At 38.8% G+C, this 10,286-nt stretch overlaps 1 protein-coding gene across 3 annotated transcripts in view; it reads left to right on the plus strand.

Annotated features, from left to right (window-relative positions):
- The window catches only part of ASAP1 (ArfGAP with SH3 domain, ankyrin repeat and PH domain 1), a 286,988-nt gene that overhangs the window by 240,777 nt on the left and 35,925 nt on the right, over positions 1-10,286 (plus strand). For all 3 annotated transcript variants that reach the window (XM_025205413.1, XM_025205411.1, XM_025205412.1), the window contains 3 exons: positions 1,222-1,337; positions 3,805-3,872; positions 9,594-9,701. In XM_025205413.1, coding sequence (XP_025061198.1) covers positions 1,222-1,337; positions 3,805-3,872; positions 9,594-9,701 — 292 coding nt within the window. The remainder of the gene's footprint in view (positions 1-1,221; positions 1,338-3,804; positions 3,873-9,593; positions 9,702-10,286) is intronic.

A 10,286-nucleotide genomic window follows, 5' to 3' on the forward strand; every position in this document is an offset into this window, starting at 1 on the left:
AACATATCTCAAATACTTTTAAGTGTTTGTAAATACACTAATGTTACACTTAGTAGTAAGTGTTACATACTACTACTTTTAAGTGTAGTATGTAAATACTACATACTTTTAACATTGTCCACCATGCTGACCCAAGTGTAGGATACTCATACACTCCCGCCCCCCTCTCCTCCCCACTGTGAAAAACAGGATGAAATGGTCAAATGAAAAAAATAACAAAAAAAAAGTGTTTTCTTTTCCCAGCCTAAACTAATGTAAAGTACTGCACAGAATATTCTGATTGGGCATGTTCTTATGATAGAAAAACAAGGGTCAATTACATGATTAATCTGGCTGGCCAATAGAAACTTGAGGGTTCCTTGGCAGGAGTGGAGTACAGGCAGTCCTCCACTTACAACGTTTTGAGTTACAACGTTTCGCACTTACAACATTTATAAATTGACACCCTGTTTCAACTTTATGATGTCAGTTTCGACTTACAACTCTTCATCTGATGCAATGCCACGCCAGCAAACAAGTTCGCTGTGTCACTCATTTCCCTGGAGAACATCTGTCCAAACTTCCTTGGACACTTTCTTTAAGAACACAGCCAGGAATCCTAAGAAGACTCCAGCCAAGAACCCTTCAAAAAGTCCTGCAAAGTCACCTCAAAGAAGTCCTTCCAAATCAATATGATAGCTAGTTACAATATAAATACATTAATGAAGCTATATTACTCATCTATAATTGATCGAGTACAAAATTCTGGGGTATTTTTGGTGAAAATAGGATATCAGGCCTTGGTTCAATCCCCCATTTATAACATTGTTTCTTATGAGAAAGTTGGTTCCGAGTTACAACGTTTCGACTTAAGATACGGTTTGCAGGAACCAGTTGTGTCGTAAGTCCGAGGACTGCCTGTACAAAGTTTGGATGTGGAACACCAGCTCAAGGAAAATATGGTCACTATAATAGTCAGCTGCTGCTCAAAAATGCTCCAAGAGTTTGTCCGGGTTCATAATTCCTAGTGTGGTTTTGGTGAAGGAGTGCATTTCCCAGACCAGAGACATTGTTAAATTGAAAAACAGGATTACTTACTAATTTTCACTCTTCTGTAACAGAAGTTGTGTGTGTAACCATGCATGTTATCCATTAAAAAATACAGCATAGAAATGATAGATTTGGGGTTGAATGTCAAGGCATATAATATTTCTTCCTTTTTTCTTTTCTTTGAATATTTAGTGGAAACCTGGATAAACAGACTGCATTGGGGAATACGGTTCTACACTACTGCAGTATATATAATAAGCCTGAGTGTCTGAAGTTGCTTCTGAGGGGCAAACCAACTGTTGATATAGGTAAGCTCTATTTTTTGTTTGATAAACAATAGTTGTTCCTATAATAAGGTTCAGTAGTTTTGTTTCTACACTATAACGTTGAAAATGAATTGCCAAAGATGAAAGCTATTAATCATGTACCCATGATATGAATCTTTCAGTAACAGAGCTATAGGAGGGATTCAGCTGAGAAATAGTTTACTCAATCATTTTTATACCGTTGTATATTACAGTTCTTCAGGTGATTCCTCTCTAGAGGCACATACATTTCATGCACATGAGTGAATACTTTATGAAAAGTAACATCCTTTTGGAATGAACTTGCACTTTATGTCCTTGCTACCACAGTAGAGTATAATAGGCAGTATTCAAAGTACAGTATTTTGAATTGGTGACAGAAATGTCTATTGCTATATACTCTTTCCCTTCAGTCTCTGTGGCCCTACAGATCTTTACCAGAATCTTCCCTAAAATTGGACATGTTCTCTGCCTTCCTGGGCATAAATACATAGGTGGAGTTTTTGTAAAGCCAGATCAAGATGCAGGCTGTGTCATTCCTGCAGCTTTGATTTTCAAAAGTGGTAAATCTCTACCCTTATTCACCTTAACACTTCCTTCCAGAAGAATGTCTTCTTTGGAGAGGTAATGCCTGTCTAAACTACCAAATATTCTGCAACAAAGTAGAAAGTCTTCCTCCAGACTGTTTAGTTGCATGGAAAAGTGTTTCTTACCTGAGCTGTGGAACACCAGCTTTTACATGTAAATATCTCAATTTTAACCTTTTATACTATTTACACACCCTGAAGAAATCTTTCATAGAAAATTAGGGTTGGAAGGGACCTCAAGACGTCATCTAATCACCTCGGTTCTGTCTGGTTTGACAGAATACCTTGTGACAACTTGTTTCCTTTGTCGCCTACAAATGACCTTTTTGATGGCCATTACATCACCTAGGGAAGGGATTCATGACTCTGTAAGGACAGGGTAACCTTTAGGCCTTACATCAAGTTTCTTTACAAGGTTGTTTGACTTTTATCTTAGTCCATTATCAGTTTATTTTTTCCTCTAAAAATTAATTCCACACCAGGTGAGAGAGAATTTCACATTCTGGCAGTGGTGAGGGTTTTATTTGGAGCAAATTATTTCAGTCCTCTCCAGACTGTGGTATCTCACGAGTGTATGTGGGACATTTGTATCCATCCAAACATCATCAACAGGGTTGTCCTACAGTTATTTTGAGTAGGGCTTCTCTCCATGCTTCCACACTTGGGAGATCTGCTTGTTGATCACCTACAATGGAATCCATATAGATTAGGAATGTAAAAGAGTAAACAATTAATCATTTAACTGATAAGCCCAATGATAACTGGTTAGCTTATTGGTTATCATTTATTGGGGGGGAGGGGGGAGAGGGAGGGGCTGGAAGTCCAGGGGGAAGGGAAGCCATGCAGTGTCCTAGCAGGACTGGAAGGCAGCAGGACAGGCAGGAGGTGAGGAGGAGGAAGGGAGTAGGGAATAGTATCCATGTAGCCTATGAGGTTAAAGAAAACCATGTTCAACCTAACGATTTGTCAATGTAAGCAATTAGCTACTCATTCACAGGTGCTTCCTCCCTCCCAGCTTCACCTGAGCTGTGTTGGCTGGCAGGGCTTGCCACTGCCGCATCTCCTCCCTGTCATAGGGTCCAGGGAATGGCTCCCAGCAGCAGCCGTGTTATCAGTTAATCAGCTACTGTGTTATCTGTTAATCGTTTAACTCAGGGGTGGGCAAAATGTAGCCTGCAGGCTGGAAGCGGCCCACCAAGCCATTCTATCTGGCCCACAGGGCCCCTAAAAATTTTAGAAATTTAATATTTATCTGCCCTGGGCTGCCTATCATGTGGCTCTCAATGGCTTGTCAAAACTCAGTCAGTGGCCCTCCACCCAAAATAATTGCCCGCCCCTGGACTTTAACTGGTATATTAGAGGAGGTTAAACGGATAATTTTTTTTAACAATATTTACATCCCTAATATAGACCATTATTCAGAGGAAGATTGCCTGTTCATCTTAGGGCAGTTGGTTCTTTTGAACTATGTTGTTGTTGTCCATAGCTGGCTAGCCCTGCACTGGCGCTATAAATCCCAGGTCCTGTAAATCACCTTCATTTCCTGCTAATCAAAATTCTGTTCATATACAACTCTTATTGACAAAGGGTCTGAGTTGCAATTGCAATTGAGGTAGCCCCTTATGTATAATAACCTGTGCTTGGGTTAAGCCTTGAGTACAGCCAGAATACATACATGTGAGATCAGAATCTTTTTAACTAGTAATATGGAGCAAGCAAGTGTGAATTGTGTGGATAAAATCTCTCAGCTATGATCACTGTAAGGTAAGTAACAATACTTTTTCAATCAATTTTTTTTAAAGTAAATCTTCCTTAGCATATTGAAAGTTAATGCACTGATTGTGGAGACATTTTACAGAAGAGCTTTTTAATTCTCTTTGCAGTAAATCAAGCGGGAGAGACAGCTCTGGATACGGCAAAAAGATTGAAAGCTATCCAATGTGAAGAACTGGTAAGACAGATGGCTACGTTTTATTAAGCACTTATATCTTAGGATATAAATGGTCTTATTATATTATTTTTATCCTGCCTAAGTTTCGATTGCCTGCCCCATGAGGGAGATTCAGAATGACCTAGTTGACCCATACATCTTAACATTCCCATATGTTCAATGGAGTGACTTGAGAGATGTCTGAGTGGTGTGTGTTTATGCATCTAGGTGCTCTGTACAGAGCATAGGGAGTGATACTTGCCTCTGAAGCTTGGAGCCAGGTATCAGAAAGGTTTCCAGAAAGCTTGGAGATGCTTCTGGGTAGCCAATGGGAAATGCTAAACTATAGCGTTGTGGCTTAACTCTAGCACATCTCAAATTCTGTATAAAGAGTCTCCACTAGCTTGTGTTTCAGAGTGCTCACTTCTGAAGAGACCTGTACGATGGGTTTCTGAAGACAGGCAGTTCACAAGCTATGGTTATAATGACTGTGCTCACCTTTGGCTCAGTTTCCTAGTGATTAGAGCATATGCCTAGGACAGGAGACCTAGATGATACCTCATTTTCAGGGTATTTAAAAACTACTCTCTGACTTCCATGAAGAGTTTCCTAACCACTGAGCTCTAGAATAGGCTAGATAAAGGCACTCTTTACTCCTCTTCTGAAGCTGGGCCATTGGAAGGACGCAGAAGGACAGAAAGCAAGAGGAAAGCCTGCCTCTGTAGTCTAATGGTGATAGCACTCCTGTGTAAAAGGGGTGAGGCAGTCCTGCATTCTAGTCCTTTTTTCCTAGCACTCTGCATTTTTCAGTAGAGTCGCTGATTAAAAAACAGAAATAAACCTGACAGCTTTTTTGCTAAATATAGTCTGAATAAAAAAAAATACTTGAAAGCTCAGGGGCCCTTGAGATCCTGTGATTAAATAGTACCATGGAATGGCAGGAAAATACTTGTATGCCACATACTTGTTAATAAATCCCAATATCCTGGTACTTTTTTCAGCCATGCTGCATTGTCAGTCTTTTAGTTTCACTATAACTCCCATGTCCTTCTCGAAGTACTTCAGCCCTGTTTTTATTTGTGAATGTCACTGTTCCTTCCTAAGTGTAATGCTTCTTATGTTTTGAAATGAAATTCAGTGAGAACAAGTCATTAATGAAGGTATTGAACATTACGGATCAATGACAGCTCCTGTTAAGCCCACAAAACCCTTTTTCTCTGCTGGACATTGAGCCATTGATGACTACTCACTGAGCACAATTATCCAACCAGTTGTATACCCACCTTACAATAGTTGTATATAGACCATGTTCTTTAATTTACTTACGAAGATGTGAAAGACAGTATTAGATATCTTATTAATGTCAAGGTATATCATATCTACTGTTCCCCCAATCCATTCCACAAGGCCTGTCACTTTCTCATAGAAGGACATCAGATTCATTAGGTCTGATTTTTGTCTGGACAATCCATATCTCTTATCACCTTCTTCTCCTTTAGCTGAGTATACATTACTTATTAGCGATAAGCTCCAATATTTTTCCAGCTATCAAAGTTAGAATGATTTCTTTATAATTCAATGGGTTTGCCTTTTTTCTTTTTCTAAATATTGCTCTCCCTGGCTTTCTGAAACCTCCTGTGACCTTGGAGTTCTCCAAGAAAATAGTCACTGGCTCAGCAATTGTATTAGCTAATTCCTTGAGTGCTCTAGAATGAATTCCTCAGACCACTGATTTGAAAACATCCAACTTAGATAAGTAATATTTAACTTGTTCTTTCTGTAACTTACCTCTGTTTTCTTGATAGTAATTGGACTGGGCATCTGATATTTGGCCTTTCTTCTGACGACTGAAATAAGAGGCATTAAAGCCCTCAGTTATCTTCACATCATCCATTATTAGCTTTCCTTTGCCACTCAGTAAGGGATCTACACTTTTGTTTTTCCTCCTCTTACTGCTAATGTATTTTAGTTGGTATCTTGGCCTTTCTGATTGTGTCCTGGTATGTGTGTACTGTATGCTTCATACTCACCCTTGGCAATAGGGCTACATTTACCCTTTTTGTAAGATTGCTTTTTAAGTTTCTTTGTAGAAGAGCTTATGACTTAAATAAGCAGGTCCATGACTGAGTTCCCTATCCTTGTTTCACAACACGATGCCATGCTCTTTTATCCTTAATGTTGTCTCATAAAGGAATAACCAATTTTCCTGGACCTCTTTTTCCTTGAGACCTGCCTATTAGTTATCTGAATTGAATCATGGCTGAAAGGGACCTCACAAGATCATCTAATCCAGTCCCATACTTAAACCATCCCAGTCGAGTGTCTGTCTAACCTGCTCTTGAAAATTTCCAGGCATGGAGAGTCCACAGCTTCTCGACAGAACTCGTTCCATTGCTTGACTCGTCAAAGTTCTTCCTAATCTTCAACCTAAATTTCCACTGCTGCAATTTGCAGTCATTGGTCCCGATTCTGTCCCCTATGGCCACAGAGAATGGTCTATCTCCATCCTCTATAATTACCTTTCAGATATTTGAAAACTGCTAACAAATCTTCCCTTAGTCTTCTCCAGTCTAAATAACCCTGCTTCCTTCAGCCTGTCTTCATAAGTCACACTTCCCAGGCTCCTAATAATTGTTGTTGCTCTCTGTTGGACTTCCAATCTGTCCGCATCTTTCTTGAAGTGTGGGACCCAAACTGGACCTATACTCTAGGTGAGGCCTCAGCAGTGGTGAATAGAGTGGAAGAATCACTCAATAAATCCAGGATGCCAGCTGATAAAACTCCAGATAAAACCCAGCATGCCATTAGCTTTTTTATTTTTTCCTCATAAGAACATACTGTTGGCTCACATTCTGCTTGTGGTCCATAAATAGTCCGTGCACTTTTTTCCTGACCTGAGGATCATGAATTCTCTAGTTCCGTGATCACTGTCATTCAGATTGCTTCCTATCTTCAGTTTTTTTTTATCAGCTTCTCTCTGTTAGTATACCATAAATTGAGAAGATCCTCCCCCTACTTGGTTTCTCTACTTTCTGTGCTGAAAAATTCTCTCCAACACAGTCCAAGAGCTTACAGGACTGTCTGTGCAACTGTGATATCTCCTAACAGGAATCATAGTGATTAACTAAATAACGAACTGATTACATGCTTCAGTTCGTTTTAAAAGTGTTCTCTATCTCCTTGTCATCCTGGTATGGTGGTTCGTAAAAGCTGGATAGTTAAAAGTTGGACAGGTTTTCCTACGCTTGGGGTACTACAGAATTATGCATTTGTAACACTTGCATCATCACAGCTTACTCCCCTTTGGTATTAATACAATTGTTGCATTTATCTGGACCACTAAAAATTAAGGCAAAACCTCTTTTTCTCTCCTGGGGTCCCTAAGCAATGCCCACCCATGTCAGTTTTGCAGTGGTGACCTCTCTGCTGACCTTACTATCTCAAATCATAATTTTGTAAGTGGGTATCTTCCTACTTGGTCTCCACATTTCTTTCATTAAAACACAGGCAACTTAGTTGAGTAGCAGACTGTCCTGCTAGCTTCTCCCTTACAGCGTTGTTCCTATTTCCTATATCTTTTTTTGTTCCTAGGGTTTTATCCAGGTTACCCTGCCTTTTCCCTACCTTTTGACTCAAGCTTCTGTTGAGTCTAGTTTTAAAGTCTTCGCTAGATCAGTGAGTCTGAGCAAAGTTTTTCTTCCTCTGTTAGGTGTATCCTATCTCTGTTTGGAAGACCAGCTTCTTTAAGTACCACCCCAGATTTGAAGAAGCCAAAACCCTCAGCAACACTGTCTGAGCACCCATGTTTTGATCTCCAGGTTGCATTTGTGTTTGCCCTTTTGACTGGAAGGATACATGAGAATGCAACCTGATAACCTGCCTCCTTTATCTTCATACCCATACCCCTTTTGGTTTGCTTAGGGTCATATCTGGCAGTCTTGTTGGTGAGCAGCATGAAGTAGTAGAGAGAAGCCCCCAGGTTATTTCCAGGTGTCTGAAGTCTCAAGATTTAAAGCCAGGAACCATTGAACCAATCTCATTGGACCTGAAACCCCAGAATAGGTATTCTGCAAGATGATATATTTTTAGAAGCAAAACAGATTGGCATGCTGTTGTTATTTTACAATGCCCAAGAAAAGAATGTGGTTAGTAGGACATCCAGTCTTCAGATATTACCAGAGGCTCAAAGTTCTTAAGAATTGGGGAAATTTCCCAAATATCTCCAGTTATGAGACTCTTTTAAAAACAGTGGTACCCTTAGTGATTTAAATAATAAGTCTTCTTCTGTTTTGTGACAGTCCAGCATCAGAATATTTATCTTTCATCCACAGCTTGCAAATGTTAGCACTTTTACTAGCATCTAAAAGTGTTTTACAAATATTTATTTCTAATTTCCCATTGCCAAAGTATTCAACAAGAATACTTTAGTTTGTAATACTTCAGGTGCATTTTTATCTGGTTAATAACTTGCTTTCTTGGGATCATCAGCAAATGAGTCATTCTGGTTGAAAAGTCATGTTTCCATTACAAGCCACTTAGTTAATACCATTTTTGTTTCAGCTAGGACCTTTTTCAGCATTGCAGGTAAAGTGCCCACTAAAAGAAAATTTGCTGTGCAACAGTGTTAGGTCTGACCAGCTGTTTGTGTATGCTCTAGTTCTGTTTCATAATAAAAATATCTATTATCCAAACCTGAGCAATATAATATGGGAAAGTTGATTATAAGAAGTTTTTCATGCTGTAAGCCCATGAAATCAAGGATCTAACTAACCGTCGTCAAATTACTTTTGTACACATGAATTAACAATAAGACACTTCACATATTTCTTAGTTTTTGTTTTGGGTTTTTTTTGTTTGGAAGAGAAAAGTTTGCCATTGTTTAAAGAATTACAGAATGAGATTGTGCTTACAACAAAGAGGAAATGTCAGCACTTTTTATGCCCATGTAAACTATAACAGGAATAGAAAACTATGATGCCTAAGTATTTGTGATGATGTGGATAATGCCAAAGTATTAGTTTAATTTCATATGAACTAATTCAGATGTGTTAACTGCTCTACCGTGCTCGAGAAACATTGACATTATTGCTGACATAGTTTGGTGATGTACAATTCAAGGTCCTGCTTCATGCATGGTTGAAGATGTAGCAGTTTAGTTCTATATAGGCTCATGCACACATAACAGTTGCATTGTACCAGCTACTGTGTACTCCCATACTGGCTATCGTGGAAAAATGATAACTAACAAGATATACTTGTTATTTATGTACTATGTACTAAGTTTATCAGATCCTGTTTTTCTTCCCATTCTTCAGTAGGTACTACACAAAATGACAAAGATAGCTTTTCACAATAGCTCAGCATGAAAAGCTGAGCAAAAAGGGCAAATTTTGTGGCTTTTGAAAAGAAATCCCCTGATGTGCGCTTCTGTACAGCTGCTATGAATTTGTGTTGCTATTTCTGTTGTGTTAAAATATAAGCATTTTTAAGCCAAATATGACAACTTTAAGGTTTAAAGAAACCTTTTTTCTTGGAGTTGTTTTTATTCTGAGTATAGGAGAAATACTTAAAGAAAACAAAACGAGGTTTGTTTGATGCCCCAGTACAGTGTCTTTATATCCTTTGGTCAAGCTTTGAAATATATTTCCTTAAGGAGGGCTTCAGAAATGAGAACCAGAGATTGAAAAACAAATTAAAAAAAATAGTTATTTGAATAAAAGCTGTTTTGCTTTTGCTTTTCAGCTTTCCCAAGCCAAGTCAGGAAAGCTAAATCCACATGTACATGTAGAATATGAGTGGAACCTTCGACAGGAAGAAATTGATGAAAGTGATGATGATTTAGATGACAAGGTAAAAATGAATTTTGAATGCTTGAAATGGGTTTCCTGGGAGTTGTCAGGATTTGCTTATTTGTGGAAATGTAAGAAGAAATGTAATGTTTAAGACCTAGTTTCCATTTAAACATTTTCAAATAATGGGGCTATATAGTTCTTTAACTGAAGTAGGTATTCACGAATACTAAAAGAGTACGTAGAATGTATCTTTAGTATAAAGGGTCTTTGGTTGTAGCTGTGTTGGTCTAAGGACATAGGCAGGCGAGGTTCTTTGGGTAGATGTGATATCTTTTATTAGACCAACTGAGTAGTTGGAAAAAAGTTCTTGGCAAGCTTTCGGGCTCTGTCACCCTTAGACCAGCAGAGACTCCCTCTGCCTGATGGAGACGCCAAGGAATGAGAAAAGCTAAAAGTGTGGTAAGAGGTCAGTGAAAATGTAAATAGGTAGAGATAAGCAAGACAACAGGAAAAACAGGGAAGGGAGAGGGGAAGAGAGCAGGAGGGGAAGAAAAGGTCAGAAGGAGACAACAGAGATAAAATACAAGGTGGAAAAGAGGTTGTTGTAAAAAAGGGAATAGTTGGAGATCAGAGAAGCAGGAAT

The sequence above is a fragment of the Alligator sinensis genome, unplaced genomic scaffold (assembly GCF_000455745.1).
Source record: "Alligator sinensis unplaced genomic scaffold, ASM45574v1 scaffold307_1, whole genome shotgun sequence".
Classification (NCBI taxonomy): domain Eukaryota; kingdom Metazoa; phylum Chordata; order Crocodylia; family Alligatoridae; genus Alligator; species Alligator sinensis.